The 25,021-nt window shown below is 66.7% G+C and overlaps 14 protein-coding genes across 14 annotated transcripts in view; 6 read left to right on the forward strand and 8 right to left on the reverse strand.

The window, feature by feature from the left end:
- MICPUCDRAFT_45178 (uncharacterized protein) overlaps positions 1 to 5,263 on the reverse strand; it is a gene marked incomplete at its 3' end in the record, with an annotated part of 5,817 nt that extends 554 nt beyond the window's left edge. The window contains exons 1-3 of the mRNA XM_003055558.1: positions 5,134 to 5,263; positions 4,718 to 4,981; positions 33 to 4,363 (exon numbers count right to left, since the gene is read on the reverse strand). Coding sequence (XP_003055604.1) covers positions 33 to 4,363; positions 4,718 to 4,981; positions 5,134 to 5,223 — 4,685 coding nt within the window. The 5' untranslated portion in view covers positions 5,224 to 5,263. The remainder of the gene's footprint in view (positions 1 to 32; positions 4,364 to 4,717; positions 4,982 to 5,133) is intronic.
- Positions 5,264 to 5,447: 184 nt separating this feature from the next.
- MICPUCDRAFT_50437 (uncharacterized protein) lies at positions 5,448 to 6,524 on the reverse strand (the record flags this gene model as incomplete). The annotated part of the gene is made up of 1 exon (XM_003055559.1): positions 5,448 to 6,524. One exon carries the CDS (start codon positions 6,522 to 6,524, stop codon positions 5,448 to 5,450), a length of 1,077 nt encoding a protein of 358 aa, XP_003055605.1.
- A 189-nt stretch (positions 6,525 to 6,713) lies between these two features.
- Positions 6,714 to 7,388, forward strand: MICPUCDRAFT_50438 (uncharacterized protein; the record flags this gene model as incomplete). Its single annotated transcript, XM_003055022.1, has 1 exon — positions 6,714 to 7,388. The coding sequence occupies one exon, from the start codon at positions 6,714 to 6,716 to the stop codon at positions 7,386 to 7,388; it is 675 nt and encodes a 224-aa protein (XP_003055068.1).
- Positions 7,389 to 7,748: 360 nt separating this feature from the next.
- On the forward strand, positions 7,749 to 8,459 carry MICPUCDRAFT_50439 (uncharacterized protein; the record flags this gene model as incomplete). Its single annotated transcript, XM_003055023.1, has 1 exon — positions 7,749 to 8,459. The coding sequence occupies one exon, from the start codon at positions 7,749 to 7,751 to the stop codon at positions 8,457 to 8,459; it is 711 nt and encodes a 236-aa protein (XP_003055069.1).
- Positions 8,460 to 8,573: 114 nt separating this feature from the next.
- Positions 8,574 to 10,063, reverse strand: MICPUCDRAFT_43834 (uncharacterized protein; the record flags this gene model as incomplete). Its single annotated transcript, XM_003055560.1, has 2 exons — positions 8,574 to 9,575; positions 9,680 to 10,063. The coding sequence occupies 2 exons, from the start codon at positions 10,061 to 10,063 to the stop codon at positions 8,574 to 8,576; spliced, it is 1,386 nt and encodes a 461-aa protein (XP_003055606.1).
- A 718-nt stretch (positions 10,064 to 10,781) lies between these two features.
- Positions 10,782 to 11,774, forward strand: MICPUCDRAFT_50441 (uncharacterized protein; the record flags this gene model as incomplete). The annotated part of the gene is made up of 1 exon (XM_003055024.1): positions 10,782 to 11,774. The coding sequence occupies one exon, from the start codon at positions 10,782 to 10,784 to the stop codon at positions 11,772 to 11,774; it is 993 nt and encodes a 330-aa protein (XP_003055070.1).
- A 393-nt stretch (positions 11,775 to 12,167) lies between these two features.
- Positions 12,168 to 14,573, reverse strand: MICPUCDRAFT_50442 (uncharacterized protein; the record flags this gene model as incomplete). The annotated part of the gene is made up of 2 exons (XM_003055561.1): positions 12,168 to 14,158; positions 14,264 to 14,573. The coding sequence occupies 2 exons, from the start codon at positions 14,571 to 14,573 to the stop codon at positions 12,168 to 12,170; spliced, it is 2,301 nt and encodes a 766-aa protein (XP_003055607.1).
- A 118-nt stretch (positions 14,574 to 14,691) lies between these two features.
- On the reverse strand, positions 14,692 to 16,205 carry MICPUCDRAFT_50443 (uncharacterized protein; the record flags this gene model as incomplete). Its single annotated transcript, XM_003055562.1, has 1 exon — positions 14,692 to 16,205. The coding sequence occupies one exon, from the start codon at positions 16,203 to 16,205 to the stop codon at positions 14,745 to 14,747; it is 1,461 nt and encodes a 486-aa protein (XP_003055608.1). The 3' UTR covers positions 14,692 to 14,744.
- Positions 16,206 to 16,616: 411 nt separating this feature from the next.
- On the forward strand, positions 16,617 to 18,957 carry MICPUCDRAFT_46298 (glycoside hydrolase family 13 protein; the record flags this gene model as incomplete). The annotated part of the gene is made up of 2 exons (XM_003055025.1): positions 16,617 to 18,167; positions 18,310 to 18,957. The coding sequence occupies 2 exons, from the start codon at positions 16,617 to 16,619 to the stop codon at positions 18,844 to 18,846; spliced, it is 2,088 nt and encodes a 695-aa protein (XP_003055071.1). The 3' UTR covers positions 18,847 to 18,957.
- Positions 18,958 to 18,983: 26 nt separating this feature from the next.
- Positions 18,984 to 19,643, forward strand: MICPUCDRAFT_38025 (uncharacterized protein; the record flags this gene model as incomplete). Its single annotated transcript, XM_003055026.1, has 2 exons — positions 18,984 to 19,262; positions 19,296 to 19,643. 2 exons carry the CDS (start codon positions 18,984 to 18,986, stop codon positions 19,641 to 19,643), a joined length of 627 nt encoding a protein of 208 aa, XP_003055072.1.
- Positions 19,644 to 20,540: 897 nt separating this feature from the next.
- MICPUCDRAFT_12032 (uncharacterized protein) lies at positions 20,541 to 20,723 on the reverse strand (the record flags this gene model as incomplete). Its single annotated transcript, XM_003055563.1, has 1 exon — positions 20,541 to 20,723. A coding segment is annotated over one exon (183 nt), but the record flags the coding sequence as incomplete, so codon positions are not given.
- A 414-nt stretch (positions 20,724 to 21,137) lies between these two features.
- MICPUCDRAFT_12442 (uncharacterized protein) lies at positions 21,138 to 21,604 on the reverse strand (the record flags this gene model as incomplete). Its single annotated transcript, XM_003055564.1, has 2 exons — positions 21,138 to 21,261; positions 21,450 to 21,604. Coding segments are annotated over 2 exons (279 nt in total), but the record flags the coding sequence as incomplete, so codon positions are not given.
- A 269-nt stretch (positions 21,605 to 21,873) lies between these two features.
- On the reverse strand, positions 21,874 to 22,560 carry MICPUCDRAFT_50447 (uncharacterized protein; the record flags this gene model as incomplete). Its single annotated transcript, XM_003055565.1, has 1 exon — positions 21,874 to 22,560. One exon carries the CDS (start codon positions 22,558 to 22,560, stop codon positions 21,874 to 21,876), a length of 687 nt encoding a protein of 228 aa, XP_003055611.1.
- Positions 22,561 to 22,661: 101 nt separating this feature from the next.
- Positions 22,662 to 25,021, forward strand: MICPUCDRAFT_46299 (uncharacterized protein). The gene is made up of 2 exons (XM_003055027.1): positions 22,662 to 22,767; positions 22,888 to 25,021. The coding sequence occupies exons 1-2, from the start codon at positions 22,684 to 22,686 to the stop codon at positions 24,964 to 24,966; spliced, it is 2,163 nt and encodes a 720-aa protein (XP_003055073.1). The 5' UTR covers positions 22,662 to 22,683; the 3' UTR covers positions 24,967 to 25,021.

Raw genomic sequence — 25,021 nt, forward strand, 5'->3', positions numbered from 1 at the left:
TGTGGCGAGTCGCCGGAGATGTGGGCGAATACGCCGGGCTTGTCGGGCTGTACGCCGGGCTCGTCGGGCTGTACGCCGGACTCGTCGGGCTGTACGCCGGACTCGTCGGGCTGTACCCGGGAGACGTCGGCGAGAACCCCATCCCATCGCCGCCGCCGCCGCCGCCTCCGCCCTCGGTGTACGGCGAAAACCGCATCGTGTCGTCGAAGGGACTCGCGTGCGCCTGCGGGGATAACAAAAACGACGGCGACGCGGACCCCACCCCGCCGGGCGTCGTGCCTCTCGCCGGCGTCGTCCCCGCGCCGAGAGCGTCCGCGGAGTGCGTGGTGAGATCCAAGTCCACGGCCTCTTTCAGGACGTCTTCGTTCAGGTGCAGGCCAAACTCGCCCGTCCCGAGCGGGCAGAACTGCCCGAGCATGATGTTCTCGGAGAGACCGGACATGCGATCGCGCTCCGCGAACGCGGCGGCTTCCATCAAGATGTCCACCGTCTCCTCGAAGGAGCAGCGCATGAGCGGCCCGGTCTCCACGCGGTTGATCCCGTGCCTGGTGATCGACATCAAGTGCCCACGGTACGTCATCACCTCGACGAGGATCGCGAGGTGGCGGTAGTTGACGTACGAGCCGTCGAACTCGATGACGCCTCTGAGTTCCTTCAGAAGCGCGTTTCGCACCGCCTCGATGCCCAGGACCTGGATCACCTCGATGAGGTGGTTCGACGTCGTCCGCGTGAAGTCCACGTCCTCGTGGTTCATCACCTCGAGGAGGTTCACGCCCTCGGTGTCGAGCATCCACTCCGATTTCTTCGCGTACGTCTCCGTCTCCGGGTCCAGGCCCATCGTGTTCGCCTCGCGGATGAAGACTTTTTTGATATCCGGAATCCCGCGCAACGCGAGCGAGTTGAGCAGCTGCGCTTCCAGACGCTTCAAGAAGACCTCGTCCTCGGTCTGGCTCGCGCCCTGCTCCTTCTCGAGCTCGCTGTTCATGATGCGGATCCGCACGATGAGCTTCTCGCTGTTGTCGTCGTTGAAGATGCACGACAGGTCGTCCTGGAAGTCTTCGTTGATGCGCTCCGCGACGTCCGCCATGAGCAGCTTCTTATCAACCATCATCTCGCGGTTGAGCTCGATCCTCAGCACCCACGGAGACATCCGCGCCGGGTCCACCTCCTCGTCCGGCATCTCGTAGTACGCGCGAACGAACTCCTTGTCCTCCTCGATGACCGTGTCCGTGGGGTCCGGGTCGTAGTAAATCTCGCTCACCGCGGCGACGCTGTGAAGCGTCGTGTACTCCAAGCTCGCTTGCACGTTTTTCGCCATCGCGCGGTCGCCCGCGAGGTCCTTACGCAGCGCCACCGTGAGCGACGGCGTCTTGATCTTCTTCGCGATGTTGATGATCTCCTTCAGACGCGGGACGCCGAGGGTCACGTTCTTCGCGGATACACCGGCGAAGTGGAACGTGTTGAGGGTCATCTGCGTCGCGGGCTCGCCGATGGACTGCGCGGCGACGGTGCCGATGCCATCCCCGGGGGGCGCGAGCGCCATCTTGAACCGGGACTCGACCTCGCCGACGACCCAGTTGAACGCCGCGGGGGAGAGCTTGAAGTCCTTCATGACGCGCTTCGCGCTGAGCGTCGATCGCACGAGCGCGAAGAACAGGATGGTGCTGTTCCTCTGCGCCTCGAGGGATAACTCGTCCCCGCCCGGCACGACGGTGAGGCCGTTGAGCATGCTCCGGACGGATTCGATCACGTTGACGGCTTGGAGCTCGTCGCGCTCCCGACCGGGCGCGGAAGTGTCCTTCACGAGCCCGTAGTTCTTCTGCGCGTTCCACACGATCCGCTTCAAGTTCACCGGGAGGTGCACGGACGGATCCCCGGTCGTCATCACCTTGTGAAGCTCCGCGCGGTCGAGCTTGAGCTGTTCCCACTCCGCCTCGAGAAGCGCGCGTTTCTCCACGCTGTTCGCGAGGTCGTTCGCCTGCGCCTCGGACATCCAGCCTTTCCCAAAGTTCGGCTCGTCCGGGTCGAGGTGGAACGTTCGCTTGAACTTCTCCTTGTCGTGCCTCAGCGTGTCGATCTTCTGCGACTCCACGTACGTCGCGTCCATGCCGTCTTCGCCGTAGAGGAACTGAATCACGTCCCCGGCGGAGTTTCGCACGGTGCCGTCGTACTTGACGATGATGTCCTCCATCGCCTTCACGAGCCGGCGTTGGATGTACCCCGTCTCGGACGTCTTCACCGCGGTGTCGATGAGCCCTTCGCGGCCGCCCATGGCGTGGAAGAAGAACTCCTGCGGCGTGAGCCCTCTGAGGTACGAGTTCTCGACGAACCCGCGGCTCTCCGGGCCGTAGTCGTCCTTGGTGAAGTGCGGCAACGATCGACCGTCGAATCCAAACGGGATCCGCTTCCCTTCGACGTTTTGCTGCCCGACGCACGCGATCATCTGCGAGATGTTCAAGAACGATCCCTTGGACCCCGCGGTGACGGTCATCTTCACGTTGTTCGTGTCGTCCAGCGAGCCTTGCGCGGAGTTCCCCGCGTTGTCTCTCGCCTTGTTCAAAATCTGGTTCACCTTTTGCTCGAACGACTGCTGCATCGTCATCCCCGGCTGGAGCTCGAGCGCGTTCGTCTGCGCGAGGGCGATCACCTCCTTCACGTCCTGCTTCGCTTTGGTGATCGTGTCGTTGATCGAGTTCATCGTGCCGTCGTCCGCGATCGTGTCCGAGATGCCGATCGTGAACCCGTGCTGAAGGAGCCAGTAGTTCAAGAGCCACTGGACTTGCGACACGAACCCGCGCGCGGCGGTCGGTCCCCACTCCTCCCAAATCACGTGAATCAGCCCGCCGCCGCCTGATCCCAACGTCTTCTTGCACAAGATGCCCGTGATGAGCTCGCCCTTCTCGATCCGGACGCCCGTGTCCTCCACGGAGAAGTCGTGCGGGTCGTTATCCTTCGCCCACGCGCTCTGTTTCGTGAGCGACACGTCCGGAAGAAACATCGTGAACACCTGCTTCCCCGTCCACAGCGGCTCGGGCTTCAAGATCGCCGGCTTCGGCACCTTCCCGTCCCAGTTCTCGAGCCACATCAGGATGTTCATGAACACGTCCTTCTTGATGAACGTGTCGCGCTTCGTCATCAAGCGCGACGCGAGGAGGGTGTCCTGCACGATGGCCATCACCGGCTTGTTCGCCTGCGGGGACACGATCATCTTCGGCACCATCATGAGCTCCTGCACCTCCGCCCTCGTCTCCAACGACTGCGGCAGGTGCATGTTCATCTCGTCGCCGTCGAAGTCCGCGTTGTACGGCGGCGTCACGGAGATGTTCATTCGGAACGTCGAGTACGGCATGATCCGGACGCGGTGACCCATGATGGACATCTTGTGCAGCGACGGCTGCCGGTTAAACAGCACGCAATCCCCGTTGATCATGTGCCGCTCCACCCTGTAGCCGTACTCCAGTCTCTTATCGGACTCCTTCTTCAGGAACCTCAAGTCCAACCGCTGCCCGTCCTCGCGGATGATGTACTTCGCCCCCGTCTCCCCGGGCGGCGGGTGCGGCCCGTTCTCCACGAGCTTCCGAAGCCGCTCGATGTTATACGGCGTCACCATCTCCGGGTACGTCATGTTCAACGCGATGCTCCACGGGACGCCGAGCTCGTCGAGCATCAAGTTCGGGTCCGGGGTGATCACCGTGCGCGCGGAGAAGTCCACGCGCTTGCCCATGAGGTTCCCGCGAATGCGCCCGTTCTTACCCTTCAGACGCTCGGAGATGGACTTGATCGGGCGACCGCTCCTCGTGAGCGACCTCGGCTGTCCCGCGACGGTGTTGTCCATAAACGTCATGATGTGATACTGCAGAAGCTCCGTGAACTCGCCGATGACGTGCTGCGGCGCGCCGTTCATCTCCTGTTTCTGCAGGTTCTTATTCATCCGCACGATCTCCATGAGTTTCACCGTGAGGTCGTCCTCTGAGCGCGTGGACGCGTCGAACGCCACCGACGGCCGCACCGGATGCGGCGGCACCGGCAGCACCTGTAAGATGTACCACGACGGGTGCGCGTGCTCGGGGGATAAACCCAACGCGATGCAGTCCTCGTCGCTGATGTTCTTTAATATCTTCAGCGCCATCTCCGCGGTGACTTGTATCTTGCGCTCGCCGCCGTAGGACATCATCCCCGAGTCTTCCTCATCCGCCGATACCTTGAATTCCGCGGTTATCTTCATGCCGTCGAGGCGGTACTGCGGCTGCGGCGTCCCGGTGCTCGGGCAGATCTTCTTCGTCTTGCACGTGTCCGCGAACTTCTTCAGTCGATGCTTCGGGTTCCGGATCTTCATGATCTCCACGAACCGCGGGTCGTCGTTCTGTTGTTGTTGTCGTGGTCGCGGGGAGGGACGAGAGAGGGTGAGCACGACGCGTGAGTGATTGATTTCATCAGACTGCGAGATGCTCTCGCGAGCGACGACGAATTCGTCCGCGGGCGGGCCGCGACGCGCCGCGCGCGAGGCGCGATCGGCGGTCGAATCCGGGCGAGCTCGCGCTCGGGGGATCCCACAGACGCGCGGACGCCATCGCGCGGCCGCGCGCGCCGCGCGCCGGGCGGATCACGCGCGCGATCGCGCCCGCGCGGGCGCCTCGCGATCCTGCGGCGGAGCGACGCCTCGGCGGCTGGACGGCGGGAAAAACTAATTCGCGGACGCGCGCTCGCGAACGCGCACCTTGTCCAGAAGAAGCTTCGAGCTCGAGTACCCGACGCAGCGCAGCACTCTGACGACGTTATTGATGAACCCGTGGTGGTACACCGGCTTCGCGAGCTCCAGGTGCCCAAAGTACCCCGGCGTGTCCTTACTGTCCATGCCGTCCGTCTCGCACGTCATGCTGCGGTCCATCGTTCCCATCCTCGGGTCGGACAAGCCTCCGCGCTTCGGTCGGCCTTTTTCGTACGTCTCCGCGGTCTCGACCTCGCACACGGACATCTTGCGCTGTTGGACGGAGAGGCGAGGGAAAGGGCACGGGGATCAGCGCGCGCGATCGAGGGAGGGAGCGAGCGAACCCTATTTTTTTCCTCGCGATCGCTGTCGCTGAACGGCGAGGACGAAATCGCAAGATCGGGAGCGATCGCCGAGGGACGCACGATCTCTTCGGGACTCAGGACGCCGAACTGCACCGCCTTCACCCGCCGAAGCTCCGCGGTGGAGTGCGGGAACCGATCGATCACGGACATGGTGCTCGGGTCGACGGAGCTGCTCGACCCGGCGCCTTCGCAGGCCCGAATGGCGTCTGAACCGCGGTCGGGCGTGCTTTCATCAGTCACGCGATCGCAGCTGCGATCGGCGCTCATCAGCGCAGCGAGACCACGGCGCGGCACGTCGAGGTCAGGAAAATTGCGTGTCGTACACAGAATACTCTACCGCCGTCGTCGTCTCGTCTCGTTTCGCGCGCGCACGTTCAGACGCTCCGCGTCGCCGCCGCCGTCGTCGCCGTCGCCGTCGTCGTCCCAACCCCCGCCGTCCCCGCGCTGCCGTTCGCCATCGTCTCCGCGCGCCACTCCGCCGCGTCCGCGGCGACGGCGGCGACGGCGGCGACGCCGACGACGGGCACGAACGCGCGCACCACCGCCGCGACGATCACCGCGGCGACGACCAGCGCGGCGCCGACGAAGACCGCGACCGCGAGCGCGACCGCGCGCACGAGCTCGGGCTGCCACCGCGCGAGCCGCGGCGTCGGCGGCGCGGACCCGGACCCGGCGGCGACGCCCCTCGAGCCCGTGGAAGTCGCCCCTCCCCCCCGCGGCGGCGGCGGCGGCGGCGGCGGTGCGAGCGCCTTTCGACGCACGAGGTCCCTCCCTCGCTCCGGGACCTTCGTCCACACGCCCATCACGCGGAGACACGAGACGACGTCCGTGTGCATCCCTTCGCGCGCGAGGACGCGGACGTGCGACGCGTCGCACGGGCAGTCGCGCTCTATCGCGTACTGCAAGACGTCGAGGTGGCCGTGACGCGCCGCGAGCGCGCAGACGCGAACGTCCCACGCCGCGGCCGCGCCCTCGCGCTCGACGAGCCACGCGAGGACGTCCGCGCGCCCGCCGGTCGCCGCGGCGGCGCAGACGTCGGCGTCGAGCGCGACGCCGCGGCGACGGAGCGTCTTCAGGAGGTCGACGCGGCCGCAGAACGCGGCGAAGAGCGCGACGCGTCGTTCGAGCTCGAGCGGGCGCGCGCGGAGGACGTTCTCGAGCGTCGCGCGCGGGAGGGTGGCGAATATCGCGTCGTCGATCGACCGCGCCGCGGCGCGCGCGCGCGCGGCGTCGGCGCCGTCGAGATCGAGCGTCGCGGGCAGGGACGCGACGTCCCTCGCGGCGGCGGCGAACGCGCGCGAGACTTGCGCGAGCGCGGACCGCGTTCGAAGGCACGGCGCGCTCGCGAGTATCGCGCGCGCGAGGTTCGCGTCCACGTCCACGCCGATCGCGTCGTCGGGGGCGGCGGCGGCGTCGACGATCCGACGCGGGCGGGCGGCGCACGCTCCCATGCTCGGCGGGGGGGGGGGCTCGCGGTGGCGCGCGCGCGAGGCGAGTGAGTGAACACAGCTGGACTGCTGCTGTTAGCACGCACATGGACGAAGTTTTTCCAGAGTTTTTCAAGTTCAGTTGAGGTAAAGAAAGCAACGACGCCCACTTTCCCGCGCCCCCTCCGCCGGCCGCACGCTCAGATCCGAGCCATGCGGACGCACTCGAGCTCCGGCTTCAACACTATCCCCGAGAACGTCGCCGCCGTCGTGCTCTCGCACCTTACGGACCCGGAAGATCGCGTCAGGCTCGCCGCGGTGAGCAAGGTGTGGAGGGACGCGGAGAAGGGGGGAGTCGTGTCGTTGCCTGGAACTTCCAGCGAGTTGAGCGAGCTCGGTCAAGAGTTTCGCTCAGCTCATAAGCACGGCAAGGCGATCTACTGGTTCGAGAAGTCGGCCGATCACGGCGACCCTGAGGGCATGTTCTGGTTCGCGTCGTACACCTTCGCAGGCTACACGGGGGGCGCCTGCACGGAAGAAAACTACAACAAGGCGGTGCACTGGTGGAAAAGGGCGTCCGAGCTGGGGCACGCCGAAGCGACCAAAATGGTCGCTACGTGCTACGAGGACGGCCACGGCGTGGAGCGAGACTTCGCGAAGGCGATCGAGTGGCACGTGAAAGCGGCGGAGTTGGGTTGTGGATTTTCCGCGTCTTGGCTCGGGTCCGCCCACCTCTACGGCCGGCACGGCTTGACGCCGAACACAAAAGAGGCGCTGAAGTGGTTTCGACTCGCGTTGGAGCTCGGCGATGCGAACGCTCGCGAACCATGGTGGGAAGTCTCGCGAATCAATGCGCACGTACTCGAGGCCGAGCTCGCGGCTGCGTGAGCGAACGAACGAACGAACGAACGCGTGAACATGCAATCGACTACGAACGCGACGCGCGACGTCACCCGCCTCTCTCCGCCCCCCGCGCGCGCGACCCTCCGCCCCGCCCCCCCGCTCACGGGCGGCGCACGCTCCCATGCTCGGCGAGGCGGGGGCTCGCGGTGGCGCGCGCGCGAGGCGAGTGAACACCTGGTGAATACAGCTGAACTGCTGGACGAATAGACGAAGTTTAGCCTTCAGCGCCGCAGCTCTACTTGAAGCGTCCCCCGCCTCCTTGTCTTCTTCGTCAAGTCCAGTTTGAAGCAACGAGGGACCACTCTTCCGCGCGCCCCGCCGCCGCTGCACGCTCAGATCCGAGCCATGTGGACGCGCTCGAGCACCGGCTTCAACACTATCCCCGAGAACGTCGCAGCCGTCGTGCTCTCGCACCTTACGGACCCGGAAGATCGCGTCAGGCTCGCCGCGGTGAGCAAGGTGTGGAGGGACGCGGAGAAGGGGGGAGTCGCGTCGTTGCCTGGAACTCCCAGCGAGTTGAGCGAGCTCGGTCAAGAGTTTCGCTCAGCTGATGAGCAATGGAAGGCGATCTACTGGTTCGAGAAGTCGGCCGATCACGGCGACCCTGAGGGCATGTACTGGCTCGCGCAGTACACCGCGTACTCGCGCTCCCCCCCCCCCCCGGTGTGTGTGTGCGGTGCCTGCACGGAAGAAAAAAACAGAAAGGCGGTGCACTGGTGGAAAAGGGCGTCCGAGCTGGGGCACGCCGAAGCGACCAGAATGGTCGCTTTGTCCTACGAGCACGGCGACGGCGTGGAGATCGACGGGTCGAAGGCGATCGAGTGGCACGTGAAAGCGGTGGAGTTGGGTAACGCACTTGCCGCGGGGTGGCTCGGGAACGCCCACTACTACGGCCTGGACGGCTTGACGGAGAACGACGACGAGGCGCTGAAGTGGTTTCGCGTCGCTGTGGAGCTCGGCGACGCAGACGCCCGCAAACCATCATGGTGGGAAGAAGTATTATCAGTCTCGCGAAGCATGGTGCACGTACTCGAGGCCAATCTCGCGGCTGCGTGAGCGAACGAACGAACGAACGAACGCGTGAACATGCAATCGACTACGAACGCGACGCGCGACGTCACCCGCCTCTCTCCGCCCCCCGCGAGCGACCCTGGCCCCGCCCCCCCCCGCTCACAGCTTCGACGTCGGCGGCACCTCCGGCGCGGTCATCAACTCCGGCCGCACCCACTCGTCGAACTGCTCGGACGTCAGCAACCCCAGCCGCACCCCCGCCTCTTTCAGCGTGCTCCCCTCCGCGTGCGCCTTCTTCGCGATCTTCGCCGCGTTGTCGTACCCGATGTGCGGGTTCAACGCCGTCACGAGCATGAGCGACGACCGCATGAGCTCGTCGATCCTCTCGATGTTCGGCTCGATCCCGCGGACGCAATTTTCCGCGAAGCTCACGCTCGCCTCGGACAGCAGCTTGATGCTCTGCAGGTTGTTGTACGCGATCAGAGGCTTCGCGACGTTGAGCTCAAAGTGGGATCCCGCGGCGCCGCCCATCGCGACGCCCATGTCGTTCCCGACGACTTGCGCGCACACCATCATCATCGCCTCGCACTGCGTCGGGTTCACCTTCCCGGGCATGATGCTGCTCCCGGGCTCGTTCGCGGGGAGCGAGAGCTCTCCGAGCCCCGCGCGCGGGCCGCTGCCGAGCATGCGGACGTCGTTCGAGATCTTCAGAAGCGACAGCGCCATGGTCTTCAACATCCCCGAGAGCGCCGTCTGCGCGTCGTGCGCGGCGAGCGATTCAAACTTATTCGGCGCGGAGACGAACGGCAGCCCGGTGAGCTTGGATATCTGCCTCGCCATCCGCTCCGCGTACTCCGGGTGCGAGTTAATCCCGGTGCCGACCGCGGTGCCGCCGATCGCGAGCTCGGTGAGATGCACCATGGACGCCTTGGCGCGCAGGAGCGAGTTTCGCACGTGTTGCGCGTAGCCGCCGAATTCTTGCCCGAGCGTGATTGGCACCGCGTCCATGAGGTGCGTCCGGCCAATCTTCACGATCCCGCTCCACGCCTCCGACTTGGCGTCCAGGTCGTCGCGAAGGACGCGAAGCGCGGGCATCAGACCCTCCTGGACCTCGTACGCGGTCGCGACGGACATCGCGGTGGGGAACGTGTCGTTGGACGACTGCGGGCCATTCCATACAAAAAAAGTTTACCGGTCAGTTGAAAGGAGATGCGATCAAATATTGAAACCGGGCGATGGGTGAAAAACGTTTGTATAGAACGCACCTGCGACATGTTGACGTGGTCGTTCGGGTGCACGGGCGACTTGCTCCCGACGACGCCGCCCATGATCTCGATCGCGCGGTTGCTGATCACCTCGTTCACGTTCATGTTCGTCTGCGTCCCGGACCCGGTCTGCCACACGACGAGGGGGAAGTTCTCGTCGAGTTTGCCTTCGATGACTTCGAGCGCGGCGGCGCGAATGGCGGCGGCGCGGGGCGCGTCCAGCTTGCCCAGATCTTGGTTCACCGTCGCCGCGGCGTGCTTCACGATGGCGAGCGCGCGCAGGATCTCCATCGGCATCTTCTCGCCGCCGATCTTGAAGTTCTGCAGCGACCGCTGCGTCTGCGCGCCCCAGTATCGGTTCGCGGGGACCCTGACGACGCCCATGGTGTCGCTCTCTTCTCGGAACGACGCGGTCGACGTCCCGACGCCGCCCTGCACGAGCGCGTCGACGCCGTGCGGGCCGCCGTGGAGGTGCGCGCCGTGCGGGACGACGCGGTCGGCTTGGGATACCCCCGCATCTTGTTTCATGAGCTGCAAGAGGCGCGAGCCGACGCCGCGGACCTCCCTCGATTCGTTCGAGGAGGCGGACGGGTCGTGATGCGGCGCGTGCTGCGTCATTATTGCGCTTTATCCGAAGGGAGCGCGAGGGCGGGCGCGGGGGACGCGAGACGCGCGCGGGCGCGAGACTTCGAGAGGCGCGCGGGCGTTTCGACGTCGACGGTCGCGACGGCGATGCGGCGAGGCGCGGTCTGAACGCGGGCGCGTGCGAGCGCGGGTCGCGTGTGCCGGCAGCCGCGGAGAGGGAGAGCTAACAACAAAATGGTGACGAGGACGACTTCTGGTTCTTGGACGCGGCCGGTTCGCAAGATCGCGCGCGAACCGGCGGCGCGCGCCACTCCACGCGGCGCTGCGCCTCTGCATGCTCCTCGCGGCTTCGCGCTTGACGCCGTCGACGACGCGCTCTTTCCTCCTCCTCACCTCCTCCGCACTCGCGCGCGTCACCGCCCGCGACGCGACCGCCGCGCGTCAGTTCCGCCGCGCCGCCGCCCCCTCGTCTCCCCCCGCCGATCGTCGAGCGATCCGCGCGTTCGCCGTCCGCTGCATGTCCACGAAGAGGATGGCCCCAACCAAGATCGGCACCCACGACGGGTCCTTCCACTGTGACGAGGCGCTCGGATGCCACCTCCTGAGGCTGACGAAAGCCTACGCAGACGCGACGATCGTGAGGACGCGCGACCAGGATCTCCTGAGCGAGTGCGACATCGTCATCGACGTCGGCGCGACGTACGAGCCTGAAAAGTTTCGCTTCGATCACCACCAGAAGGGCTTCGAGGAGGTCTTCGGGCACGGCCACACCACGAAGCTGTCCTCCGCGGGGTTGGTGTACAAGCACTTCGGCCGCGAGATCGTCGCGAACGTCCTGAAGAAGGACGCGGCCGATCCGATCGTGGAGAAGATTTACCTCAAAGTCTACAAGTCCTTCGTCGAGTGCGTGGACGGCGTGGACAACGGCGTGCAAATCTTCGAGAGCGACAAACCCGCGCTGTACGTGGACAACACCGGCCTCAGCGCGCGCGTGGGGAAGTTCAACGCGAACTGGAACGAGCCGTTCACGGACGAGACGCAGATGGCCGGGTTCGAGAAAGCCATGGCGCTCGCGGGCGGAGAGTTTGAAGACGCCGTGAGATACTACGGCGAAGTGTGGCACCCGGCGCGCGCGCACGTGATCGACGCCCTCGACGCCGCGTCCGCGACGCACGCGTCCGGGGAAATCCTGAAGCTCGAGACGTTCTGCCCGTGGAAAGAGCACCTGTTCGAGCTCGAGGAGGAGCGCGGGATGACGACGCTGCCGAAGTACGTCCTGTACGACGACGGGAAAGGGTCGTGGCGCGTCCAGGCGATTCCGGAGACGCCGTCGTCGTTCAACTCGCGACGCGGGCTGCCGAAGGCGTGGCGCGGCGTGCGCGACGACGCGCTGAGCGAGCTGTCCGGGATCGAAGGGTGCATCTTCGTGCACGCCGCGGGGTTCATCGGCGGGAACAAGACGTACGACGGCGCGCTCGCGATGGCGTCCAAGGCGCTCGAGCTGGAGTAAAAGCAACAGCAAAAAAAAAAAAAAACTGAAAAAAAACCCAAAAAAAAGGGGGAAGCGGCGTCCGCAACGATGATCAGGTGAAAGTAACTTCAGCAGAGGTGAAAAGTAACCTTATCGCACGAACACTCGTGCTATCGCACGAACACTCGTGCTATCGCACGAGCACTCATGCTATCGCACGAACACTCGTGCGTCGAGGTAGCCGTCCGCGACCTCGAGAGGCACACAATCGTGTGCCTCTTCGGTATAGAGACTCTAGACCGACACCCAGACGATCGTCTGGGTTAGCTTAGCAGTAGCTGAGTAGTTGTCATTGACAATTGTTTCCTCCACATCGGTCGCATCTTGGTGCGCGTTCGTCGTTCTTTCGTCGCTCGCTCTCTCCTCACCCTTTTAAAACGTCACCTCGAGGTGCCCGCGGACCTGCCCGTGGTAGTCCATCTCGAACCCGGCGCCGTCCTCGCCCGCGGCCCAGATCACCTCCGTCGCGACGCCCCTCGAGACGTTCGCGCCGTACGGGTCGCCCTCGGCCACGGTCGCCGCTCTCGTGAACGTCACCTCCACGACGCCGTCGTCTGTAGCGACGACCGCGCAGTCGGTCGCGTTCAACCCGGAGTCGCGCGCGTCGCCGTCGGGGAAGTCGCGCTTCGGCGTCGGCTTCGCGTACGCCATCGTGTAGGCTTCGTACACCGCGAAGGTCTCGCCGTCGTCGGCGCTCTCCGCGACGACGTAGTCCGCCGCGGCCATGTGGTCACCGCCCGGGCGATGAATCCCGAGCGCGACCCAGGCGGGTTTCTCGCGACGGAGGCGGAACTGCACGTTCTCATCGTCGTCCACGAACCTGTACGCCATCGTGAAGTTCGCGTCTTCGGATAACTGGATCGAGGTCCACGGGGTGGCTTCCTCATCGGTGGCGTTCGCCGCCGCCGCTTTCGCCGCGACGACGCACGCGCCGGAGCCGGCGGCGGCGTCTTCGTCGTCCTCGTCGTTCTCCAACGTGCGAACGCTCGCCGCGCCCTCCTCTTCCTCGGGCGGAATCACGCGGTCGCCGCTCGCGCTGAACACCCCGATGTCGAACCCCTCTGGGATTGTGAACACCATCGTCATGTACCCCATGACGCCCTCGTACGGCCCGCGAAATCCGGGACCGCGCGGACGTCTCGCGACGCCCACGGCGTCGTACTCCGATCGAAGCACGTACGACTCGCCCGCGCTCAAACGCGCGGGAGGGTCGAAGACGCACGGGACGATGTCGACAAGAAACCCAGCCTCGTCGCCGACGACGCCCGGCGCGTCGCCGTACGCCGCGTCGCTCTGACACACGACGGCGTTATCCGCGCCGTCCGTGACGTTAATAAGCCGCACGTTGCGGCCGCCGACGTGCTGATGCCCGACCGCGCTGTAGACGTCGTACGCCGTCCCCGCCGGCAGCGTGAACGGGTGCGACCACGCGACGGAGACGCGCGTCTCCTCGCCCGTCTCCGCGTCGACGACGACGTCGCAGGTCTGGTTCCGCGGCTCCGGCGCGTTGTCGCCGCGCCGCGCCGCGCGCGCGTCCCACGCCGCGCGCTCCGCCGCGATCGCCTCCGGCGACCCGTCGCCGTCGACGCCGCCGCACGGACGCGCGTTGAACTCTCCAAAGCACGCCGCGCCGTCCACGTCCGCCGCGGAGCTGACCATCAGCGTCGCCTCGAGCGGGACGCGCTTCACGAGCTCGCGGTGCCGCTCGGGAACCGCGTCCGGGACGGAGCCGTCCGTCGGCATGACGAGGTACGTCACGTTGTACAGCAGCGAGACCGCGCGTTTCGGGCCGCGAGGGTCCGCGCCGGGAAGAAGCGGACCGAGCGCGCGGTCGCCGCAGCACTGGACGCCGCCGCCCTCTCTTCCCTTCATCAGGATCGACGGGCGGCCGTCTAAATCGACCGGGACGAGCGGCACGCCGTCGTTCCCGCGCTTCGCGTACGCTTCGCAGTTACACTGCACCGCGTCTCTGACGCTCGCGACGGAGCGCAGGTCGATGACGTGAACGTTCGCGCCCCAACGCGTGTTCGGCGGCTCGATCCACATTTTCCCGCCGCCTCGTAAAAACGCGTCGCCCGTGGCGGTTTCCAAAGCGCGGTCGCGGCGTTGGCGGCCGCGCCACTCCGCGCCGCCGCCGCCGAGGCCGAGCCCGGTATCGCACGGCGTCAGCGGCGCGCTCTGCCCGCGCGAGAACAGCGCGCGCTTGCCTTCGAGGCCGTACGAGACGCCGCTTATGGCGCGGAACAGCACGGAACCGGCGGGCGACGAGGACGCGTCGTCGTCGTCGGAGGAGGAAGAGGAGGAGGGGCGCTTCCACGCGCCGCCTTTGGACGTTTTGGTGTGAATGACCAGGTGATGGTTGTCTGCGAATTCGAAGGCGAGGCGCGGACGGGGAGCTCAGCGTGGAGCACAGCGAGGAGTCCGAGGGGAAGAGCGGGGACGAGTCGAACTGAATATTCAAGACTCACAGAGCGTGTCCAGCGGCAGGCTCTCGCGCGTCTCCCCGCTGACGAGGTCGAACTCGATGGCGACGATCAGGATGGACGCGTTCTCGGGGGTGTCCGGCCGCAACAAGGAGCCCGCGGGACCCCACGGGCGGGTGTTGATCACCTCCTCGGGCTCGAGCCGTCCGAGAGGTTTCACGAACGTGTCCGTGCGCAGGCCCGTCGTGGCGTTCGCGACGCTGCGGAGAAGCCGCGCGGGGGGGAGCGAGGGGGGGAGTTCCTCCGCCGCGGCGACGCCGGCGAGGAGCAGGAGGAGGACGATGGGGGGGAACATGGGAGCGATAGGTCGCGCGCGTGCGGTCGCGCGACGCGTTATCCCGACGCCGCGACGCGAGAGCGGGCCACGTCGGTCCTGTCCTGCCCCGAGAAAAAAGCCAGAGGCACGTCCAAGGTTTTGATGACGGGTCTTTCGGGTCTATCGGTATTCAGGGCTGTTGGCGGACGACTACTTCTTCTTTCCCTTCTTCCCTCCCTTCTTGTCCCCCTTCCCCTTCCCTCCCTTCTTATCCTTCTTCGCCCCCGGGAGCGGCTTCCCCTCCGCCTTGAACGCGGCGATCGCGTCGAGACCGAGCTGCCAGTTCCCCCGCGCGCGCGCGTGCGTGATGGCCTTCTTCTCTCTCTCCTTCACCGTGGACTCCCAAATCACTCTCTGCCGTTCCTTCTCGTCGTCCTCGGCTTTCTTCTTCAGATACGCGGGCTCGATCTCTTTGATCTTCGCGAGCGTCTCCTCGTGCTTGTGCTTCACCTTCAAAATCTCCGTCTCCATCTTCTCGCTGTCCCTCTTGTGCTTCTCTTGCCAATGCGCCAGCGTCTCGTTTGACTTTTCCACGCGTTTCCGCAAGTGATGCATCGTCGTCTTGTGCGCCTGTTTCTCCTGCGCGATCTGCTTCTTGACCTTCTCGATCTCCGCTCTCAGGTCGTCCAGCGCCTGATCGTTCACCTTGTCCCGCATCGAGGCCTCGCCCTCGATGTCGCGCATCCTGTACCGCAGGTCGACGCCGATCTCCGCCTTGGCCGTCTTGAGCTTCTCCTTCGTCTCGCCGATCGTCGCCTCTCTCTGCTTCATCGCCTCCGCGTGCTGCTCGCGCTCGTCTATTATCCTCTGTCGCAGCTCCGCGACCGCGGCCTCCTTCGCGGCGACGCGCTCGTACGTCTCCTTGATTTCGCGCTCGCGTTTCTTTTCGTCTTCGATCCACTTCGTCATGCTGCAAAACGTTCCCGTCTGCAAGTCGACTAAAAGGTTCGCGATGATCCCCTGGAGCTTCGCGCGCTCGCGCTCCGCGAACGCGATGTTATCCATGACGTCCGGGTTTTCTTTCAGGCGCTTGCACAGCTCCTCCGTGGTGTCCCTGAGCTCGAACGTCACGTCGTGGAGCTCTTTTTGATTCGCGAGAAACGGCGCCTTGTGGTTCCGCGCCTTCAGCTCGGGCTGCTCCTTGATGAGCTCCTCGAATCGCGTCTCGAGCGCGAGCTGCTTCTCCATGACCCTGGATATCTCGAGGCCGACGCCGCGGGACATCTCCGCGGCCTGTGCGAAGCGCGTGTACGGGAGGGAGAGGGGGGGACGGGCGGTCAGAGATGATGGATGAATGGATGGTTTCCACGATCGATCCGCGTCTAAATTCGGCATTTCGCGATTCGCCCGCGACGACGACGACGACGACCACGCGACGACGGCCGCGACGCGATCCCACGAAACACTCGCCTGCATCCCCGGATCGACCTTCAGCAAGCTCATCAGCCGCAGCTTCTCGAACAACCGCCCGACGACGCCTCGCACGTGCTCCGCCTCCTCGGGCTCCAGCGTCGGAGGCGGGGGCGGCTTGCTCAGCCCCTCCTCGACGTCCACGGCGTCGAACTCGTCCGCGGGTTCGGCCGCCGCGGGAGGCGGCGCCGCGGTCGCCATCGCGCCCGTGCGCGCGAGCTCGGTGCTCGGTGCGCGGCGGCGGGACGGGGCGGCGAGGCGGCGCCCGCGCGTGTGACGCGCGCCCCGCGAACGATGAGATTTCGTCTCGACCGCGACCGCGACGCGCCGGTCGCCGACCGGCCGATGAGAGTTCAAACCGGACAGCGCCGGAGACCGGAAAAAACGGTTCGTGAGGATCTTCAAAAAACTGAGACTGATTGCCCATACGTGACAGTTGGCATAAATTCCACCGCGTGCGGAAACCCGAGCCGCTTTTTGCAATCCAAAGAAGACGACGCTTCGAGACGCACGATCGTTCGACGGGTGCCTCATATCAGCACTCGCCGCGCACGGTCTCACGCCGACGCGCCGCAGCCTCGCCGCCGGACGCGTTCCGCTCCACACGCCGCCATGAGCGCCTCCGCGGTGCTCGGCGACGCCGCGCTCCTCGCGCGCGCGTCGCCGCTCTCCTCGCGCGCGGCTCGCGGCAAAAAAATCAAGATGCCGTCGCGGCAACGTCTCGCGGGACGATCTCGATCTCTCTCGCGCGCGCGCTCCGTCCTCCCTCGCGCGGCCGTCGCGAACAACGTCGTGCGCCTCACGTTCGAGCTCGAGGGCGGCAACCCCAACGCGCGCGTCGTCGGGCAGCACCCCGCGCTCGGCGCCTGGAACGTCGACGGCGGCGTCAAGCACGGCGACGTGATCACCATCGAGGCCGCCGCCGCGCGAAGCCTCGAGTACAAGTGGCACGACGGCACGCGATGGGAGAACGGCGAGAACCGGAAGCTCGTGTTGCCGTCCACGGGCGACGCGTCGTCGCTCATGGCGCTCGCGGTGAGGGACGCGGGGGTGTCGTTCGTGGAGCCGCCGACCGTCGTACGACCGCCCGCGCCTCAGCAGCAGCAGCAGCAGCAGCAGCGTCAACAACATCAACAACACAATCAACAGCGCCCGCAACACCACCAGTCGCAGCCGCAACAGCGGCAGCCGAGGAAGTGGGAGCCGTCGTCCGCGCGAGAGGCGCCGAGGCACCTCGCGAACACGATGGACCGCTCGCACAGCAACGGCGACGGCCCGCCCGCGTGGTACTCCAACGCCGTCGTGTACGCGATCCAGACGCTCGGGTTTTGCGACTGCGAGGGCCCGCCATCGAACTTCGCGCCGGGCGATCGCCTCGAGAGGCTCATCGACGACGGGTGGCTCGAGCACGTCGCGAGGCTCGGGTGCACGGTGCTGTACCTCGGCCCGCTGATGAAGACGTCGAACGAGCTCGGGCACGGGTACGACACCGCGGATTACTTCGACGTGGACCCTAGGCTCGGGTCCGTCGCGACGCTGCGACGCGTCGTCGACGCCGCGCACTTTCTGGGCATCCGCGTGATCCTCGACGGCGTGTTCAACCACACCGGACGCGATCACTTCGCGGCGCAGGATGTCTATCGCAACGGCCGCGCGTCGCAGTACTGGGACTGGTACTACGCGAGGGAGGGACCGAACGGGATCGAGCTCGAGGGCTGGGAAGGGCACGCGGGGCTGCCGCGGTTGAATCACTCCAACCCGGGAGTGCGAGAGCACCTGTTCGAAGCCGGGAAGTTCTGGCTGTCCGAGCGCGGCGTGAACATCGACGGTTGGCGCCTGGACGTCGCGCACGAGGTGCCGCCGGAGTTCTGGAGAGACTTCGCGCGCGCGTGCCTCGGCGTGAAGCCCGATTGCGTCCTCCTCGGAGAGCTCATGCACGGAGACTACAACGCGCACGTCGCGCCCGGGGTGTTACACAGCGGCACCAACTACCAGCTCTCGAAGGCGCTGTGGTCCGCGCTGAACGACGCCAACTACTGGGAGCTCGCGCACTCGTACGAGCGCGACGCGTCGATGTACGGGAACCTCACGCTGCTCAACTTTCTCGGGAACCACGACCAGGCGCGTTCTATACACTGGTTCCCATACGACCGCGTTGGCGTGGTGAACGCCGATCCTTAAGGACTTTTCCCGGCGTGTCTCCCCGCCCACCCCTTGCGTTCAATCCCCGACCTCGACGCCTTTCAACTCCACTTGACGCCTATGAACACCACCCCGCCATCGCTTTGTATGGAACGACCCTCAGATGCGCATCCACTCGCGGCTCGCCAACCCCGAGGCGCACTACTCCCTCGCGGCGGCGTCGCTCATCCTAGGCCGCGGCGTCCCGTGCTTGTACTACGGCGACGAGGTCGGCGAGCGCGGTGCTCCCGGAGGACCGAACGGCGACCTCGCGATGCGCATGCCGATCAACTTATCCCGCGCGCTCGCGGACGGCGACGGGTTGGGCACGGCTAAGCAAACCGCCGAGCTCGTGCGTCTGCGTCGCTCGCACACCGCGCTGGCGGACGGCGCGGGGCAACAGATCCCGCTCGCGCACACGAACACGACGATGGCGTTCGCGCGCGTCTCCTCCGACGGCTCCGACGTCGCGGTCGTGTGCTTCAACTGCTCGGGCGTCCCGGAGAGGATGACGCTGCCGATCTCGCAAAAGGTGCAGTCGTGCGGGGACGGGTGCGGGTTCGTCGAGCCGCTGAACGGGGGGGCGGGGATCGGCGTCGCCGGCGGGGAGCTTCACGTCGAGCTCGCGCCGAACAGCTTCCGCGTGTTCGTGCGCTCGTAGGGAGGGGTGGTTGGCGTAGAGAGGAGAAGACCGATGAGGTCTGGCGACGCCGTCGCCGAACTTAATTACATTTTTTACCTGCAGCTTAAGGTTACTTGAGAAATTCTCGTCGATCGTTCGTCACTCCGTCGCGCGCCATGGGCGAGACGAGCGCGCGCGGCGTGCGCGCGGTCGTCCTCCTCCTCGCGTCCATCGCCGCGACTGCGACCGCCGCGCGCGCGGAAGAGGCGTCCTCCCCCACCTGCCTCGATCTCGGCTTCAGCGGGCTCGCCCCGTGCGGCGAGTGCGACGTGCTCGCGAAGCACACCGCCGAGGCGGACGACCGCGCGAGCGCCGACGCGCTCCATCGCGAGTGCCTCCGATGCTGCGCGCCGGAGCGCCGCAAAGACGGCACGTACCTCGCCGCGAGGCTCGAGGTGTGCCGATGACAGCTCAAGAACTTCCCCGAGGTCCAGGCGTACATCGACGACCACCACGAGGAGGTGAAGAAGCGGCACAAGGTGAAGCTCGTGTACAAGCAGGGCGCGATGCCGATCATAAAGTTCCGAGCGGAGAACGCGGACTTCGACGAGGTGGGCGCGGAGAGCGTGAAGCTGAACGGCCGCGCGCACTGGAAAGCGGCGGACATCGCGGACTTCTTGAGGACGAAGCTGAAGCCGAAGGACGACGTCGCCGCGGACGACGCGGGGGAGGTGGGCGGAAGCGGAAGCGAAGACGGAGGGAAGAAGAAGGGTTCGAAGAAGACGAAGGGTTCGAAGAAGAAGCCGTCGAAGAAGCACGACGCGACCGAGCTGTAATCCCTCCCCGCGACGTGACGTAGACATAGATCGAGCGCGAGCGCGAGAACGAGAACGACGCGCGTGCCGGCGGCGCGATGCCACGTGACTCCGACCGCCGAAAGGAGACCCTCCCGAGCGAGGCTCCGACGGTCGGACGATTCGCATTCGGCGACGGCGCGTCTGATCGGACGGGACGTTCATCCGTGCTCGGCGCTCGAAAGAGTAGTAGACCACTGCGGTGTTAAAAAAATCATTCAATCGATACTGTACGACGATATCACTTCACAGCTCCTGCTTCGCCCGCCCGCCCCCCGCCGCGGCCGCCTCCGCGATGGCCTTCACGAAGTCGCCCTTCTCCGCGCAGAGCGAACACGGAATCCCGTGCGCGGTGAGAATCGCCCGCAGCTTGCTCACGCGCATCTTCGAGTAATCGATCGACGCGTCTAACGTCATCCCGGTCTTCGGATTCTTCGGCGCGTCCTTACACTTCTTCCCGCCCTCGAACGACGACGCCCACTCCGTCACCGCGCTCGGCGTCATGTCCTGCGTGATCTCGCCGTCGTAGGTTATCGTTCGATCGACGTCGCCGCCGCACGCCGCGATCAACGTCGGAAAGACGCTCACGTCCAGGGGGAGCCCGAGCGCTTCGTTCCGCGCGCGCGCCTCCGCGACCGGGACTTTGCCTTTCTTGGCGTGCGCGAGGACTTTCAGCCACGCCGGGGTCTCCGTGTCCGCGCTGAAGAAGACGAGGCAGACGCCGTCCGCCGCGGCTTTTTTCGCGTCGGCGCAGTCCTTCTCCAAAAACGACGTCAACGACTCCGGCCGCCGCAAGTTCACGACGTTCACCGGCAGCTTCTCGAGCGCCCACGTCTTCATCGCTGATAGATCGCGCTCGCCGTCGTACGGCGTGCTCACGCCGCCCTTCTTCATCTTGATCGTCGGGTACGACTCGACGCCTTCCATCCCGCAGACGCTCTTTTGCGTCTCGCAGTTCACCGCGCCCACCTTGACGAACCCCCTCAGCTCGCTCGCGAGGCGCTCCCAGATCGGTTTCATCTGCCGGCAGTGCCCGCACCACGGCGCGTAGAACTCCACGAGCCACACGTGCTTCGCGTCCGTCCCGGGGAACTTCCCCTGTCTCAGGTTAGTCACCGCGGAGTCCTTGGCGTAGAGGTTCTCCTTCGGACGCTCCTGCTGCTGTTGCCCTCGCCCGCCGCCGCGCGCGCGGCCGCCGCCGCCTCCCATGCCAGGGAACCCGCCGCCCATGCCGCCCATGCCGGGGAACCCGCCGCCGCCCATGCCGCCCATGCCGCCGCCGCCGTCGTCGCTGCCGAAGAACGCGTTGAAGATGTCGAACGGGTCCCGCCCGCCGCCGCCGCCGCCGCCGCCGCCGCCGGGACCTCCGAACGTGAACGTGTACTGCGCGCCGCCGCCGCCGGGGAAGCCGCCGGGGAAGCCGCCGGGGAAGCCGCCGCCGGGGCCGCCGCCGCCGCCGCCGGCGGCCTCGTGCTGCTGGACGCCTTCCTCGCCGTACGCGTCGTAGATCTCGCGTTTCTGCGAGTCCGAGAGGACGTCGTATGCCTGCGAGATCTCCGCGAACTTTTCCTGCGATCCGCCCTTGTCGGGGTGATGCTTCCTGCGAGGCGACGGGGAGGGGTGGGGGACGGACGGGAGGGGAGGAGACGAGCGTGAGCGCGCGAGGAACGCGGTCGCGGCGGCGCGGCGGCGAGGGGAGCGGGTCGATCGATCGACGGACGGACGGAGGAAGGGAACGATCGGTCGACGCGCGAGAGAGAGAAGAGAGGGCACTCGAGAGAGACGCACAGCGCGAGATTTCGGTACGCCTTCTTCAGCGTCCGGTCGTCCGCGCCTCGGTCCACGCCGAGGATGCGGTAGTAGTCCTTCCCCGCGCTCGCGAGTCCCGGCGCGAGGATCGCGAGGAGGAGCACGAGCACGTGCCCGAATCTGAAGAGCGCCATGGCTGGCCGGCGCGTCGCGCAGTGCGACGCGGAAGTCGCGTCGCGATTGCGGTGACGCATTTCTCGACGTCGCAGCCAATCACGCGCGCGGACAGGAGCGGCGGTAGTTTTCCGAACACGCGCGTGACTAAATACGCATAGGATAATCTCGTACTACGTGTACAGCGTTGGTGGAAGGAAACGCGCGCGGGGCGGAGAGAGGCGGGTGACGTCTGCGTCGCGTTCGTCGTCGATTGCATGTTCACGCGTTCGTTCGTTCTTTCGCTCGCTCACGCCGCCGCGAGCTCGGCCTCGAGATCGTTTACCCACATTCGCGACATTTCCCACCAATGTTGGCGAGTGTCCGCGTCGCCGAGCTCCACGGCGAGTCGATACCACTTCAGCGCCTCGTTGTTGTTCTCCGTCAAGCCGTGCTGGCCGTAGAGGTGGGCGCTCCCGAGCCACCACGCGGAAAATCCCCAACCCAACTCCGCCGCTTTCACGTTCCACTCGATCGCCTTCGCGAAGTCTCGCTCCACGCCGTGGCCGTCCTCGTAGCACAAAGCGACCATTCTGGTCGCTTCGGCGTGCCCCAGCTCGGACGCCCTTTTGAACCAGTGCACCGCCTTCGTGTAGTTTTCTTCCGTGACGGAGCCCCCCGTGCAGCCTCCGTATAAGTACCACTTGCCGAACCAGAACATGCCCTCAGGGTCGCCGTGATCGGCCGACTTCTCGAACCAGTAGAACGCCTTCCAGTGCTCAGACGCGTCGACAGCTGAGTTAAACTCCTTACCGAACTCGCACAACGCCCTCGGAGTTCCAGGCAACGACGCGTCCGACTTCTCCGCGCTCCTCCACACCTTGCTCACCGCGGCGAGGCGGATGCGATCCTTCGGGTCCTTCCCGAGGTGCGAGAAGACGACGGCCGCGACGTTCTCGGGGATAGTGTTGAAGCCGGTGCTCGAGCGCGTACGCATGGTCGCGGCGCGCGGCGAGTGAAGGACTCGTGCTGGCTTCTCCCCTCGAAAAGAAGTCCCCAAAAATCCTCGGAGCCGCCGAAAGAGTCTCACAGTCACCGCGACGATGACACGCCCGTCGTGATGGTCGTCCCCGACCTCGCGTTCGCGTGCGAGTGCTTCGTCGTCCACCTCCCTCGCCTCGCGGGACGGCTCGCGCGGTTCCAGGTGCGTCCCCGGCCGCGCGCGCGGCGTGGGATCGATCGACGCGATGTCAACTGCGCTCTCTCGGCACCCGGCTCGAAACTCAACCTCCGTCCCATCGCGCCTCCTTCGCCTCTTCCCCAGGCCGCGGCGTCGACCGCGAACGTGACCGCGTACGAGCTCATCGAAGGCGTCGACGCGAACGACCTCGACGCGACCGAGCTGCGGCGGCAGCGCGACAACGGCGAGCTGACGTCGTGGGCGGAGGTCACCCCCACGGAAGTCGCGATCGCGCGGTCGCACCATCGCGCGTGGAGGACGTTCCTCGACCGCGACGACGACGGCGGCGGCGGCGGCGCGCCGTACGCGCTGATCCTCGAAGACGACGTCGAGCTGCGCGCGGGGTTCGTCAACGCGCTGAACGCGCTGCACGCCGCGGCGACGCAGAAACGCTCCGACGGCGACGGTTACGACGTCCTGTTGCTGCACAACCAAGACGTCCTCGGGCGGCGCGCGAGACGAACGCCGCTGGCGCCGTCGCCGCCGCTGCCTCGCGGCCTCGCGCTCGCGATCGAACCCACGCCGTACGTCGCCGGGACGTGCGCGTACGTCATGTCCAGGCGGTTCGCCAGGGCGGCGCTCGCGCGGCGGTACCCGGTGACTCTCCCGATCGACTTTTTCGTCGGCGAGGTCGCCGCGGCGACGCGCGGTCGGCACCTCACGGTGACGTCGGACGACGACGGCGGCGACGGCGGCGGCGACGGCGGCGGCGACGGCGGCGGCGGCGCGAAACCGCGCGGCGGCGCGCTGCTCACCGTCCCGGACGGGTGGGGCGACGGCAGCGCGAACGACCCGAGCGGCCAGACGCGCGTCCCCGAGCTTCTCGCGGAGGACGATCGAGGGAAGAAGAGGTGGCGGCGAGCGCATCGTCGCGGCGGCTGGGCGCTCCCGCGCGCGACGCGCGGCGGCGCCGACGCCGACGCCGACGCGCTCGCGTCCGCGACGTCGCGCGTGCGCGCGCTGTTCCACCCGGACACGTCCCCGCTCCCGTCGCGTCGCGCCGGGTTCGTCGCCGACGGCGACGGGATCGTCTTGTGCGCGGGCGGTCGCGCGTTGATCGCGCTCGCCGTCGCCGCGGCGCGATCGATTCGACGCGTCGGCTGCGTCCTCGCGATCGAGTTGTGGCACGCGCCGGGGGAGCTCACCGCGGACGCGATCGCGGCGTTGGAGTCGGACGCGTCGGTCGCGCCGCTTCGGTGTCGGAACGTCGCGAGTTTGGTGTCGGACGGAGACGTGTGCGTGGACGCGGCGGGGGCGCCGTCGTCCGCCGCCGCGACGCGCCGTCCGACGATCGGGTTCGCGATCAAGCCCCTCGCGGTGACTGGGTCGTCGTTCGCGCGCGTGCTCCTCCTCGACGCGGACGTCGTCCTGCTGCGCGACCCGACGCGGTTGCTGGACGCGGTGCGCGGCGCGGGGACCCCGAGCGCGGTGTTCTGGCCGGACCTCCACCGCGTCGGCGAGGGGCCGCTGTGCGACGGCGACGCGTTGGACGCGTTGGCGACAGCCGCGAGGGAAGCGAGCCGCGGCGTCCGCGGCGGCGGCGGCGGCGAATGCGACGAGCCCGAGCCCGAGCCCGAGCCCGAGCCCGAGCCCGAGCCCGAGCCGCCGCCGACGACGAGACGAAGAGAACACGAGTGGGAGACGGACAGCGGCGTCCTCGTCGTCGACCGCACGCGATCCGCCGCGGCGTTGGTGACGTGCGTCGCGCTCTGCACCGGCGACCTCGCGAAGGACCTCAGCGCGCACCTCTACGGCGACAAAGACCTCTGGAAGTCGGCGTGGCGGATGACGGGGTCGACGCGCGACGCGTGCCCGTTCTTCCCCGCGCTTCTCGGACGCGCGAAGGACGGCGGCGGGACGGCGATCGCGCACCGCGACCTGGACGGCGAGCCACTTCTCGTGCACTCGTGCATGCGCAAGCTGTATCCGCCGAGGGAGGAGGGGGCCCCGGAGCGCGAGTGGACGTATTCCGCGAGCGACGGCGGGCTGTCCGGGCACGGCGTCCGCGTGGAGACGGGCCGAGGGTTTCTCTCCGCGACGATGACCGGGGAGGACATGGTCGTGACGGAGACGTGCGCGAAGACGCGCGATGCGGAGGACGCGTGCGCGCGAGACGTCGCGGAGGTGGCGGCGACGGCGTGGTTCCGAGGGCTTCCGCCGTGAACGAGGCACGGGAGGAGTAGAAAAACTTTTAGGGAACGAAGAGTACTTAGAACTC

This window comes from Micromonas pusilla (assembly GCF_000151265.4).
Source record: "Micromonas pusilla CCMP1545 genomic scaffold MICPUCscaffold_1, whole genome shotgun sequence".
In the NCBI taxonomy this organism is placed as follows: Eukaryota; Viridiplantae; Chlorophyta; class Mamiellophyceae; order Mamiellales; family Mamiellaceae; genus Micromonas; species Micromonas pusilla.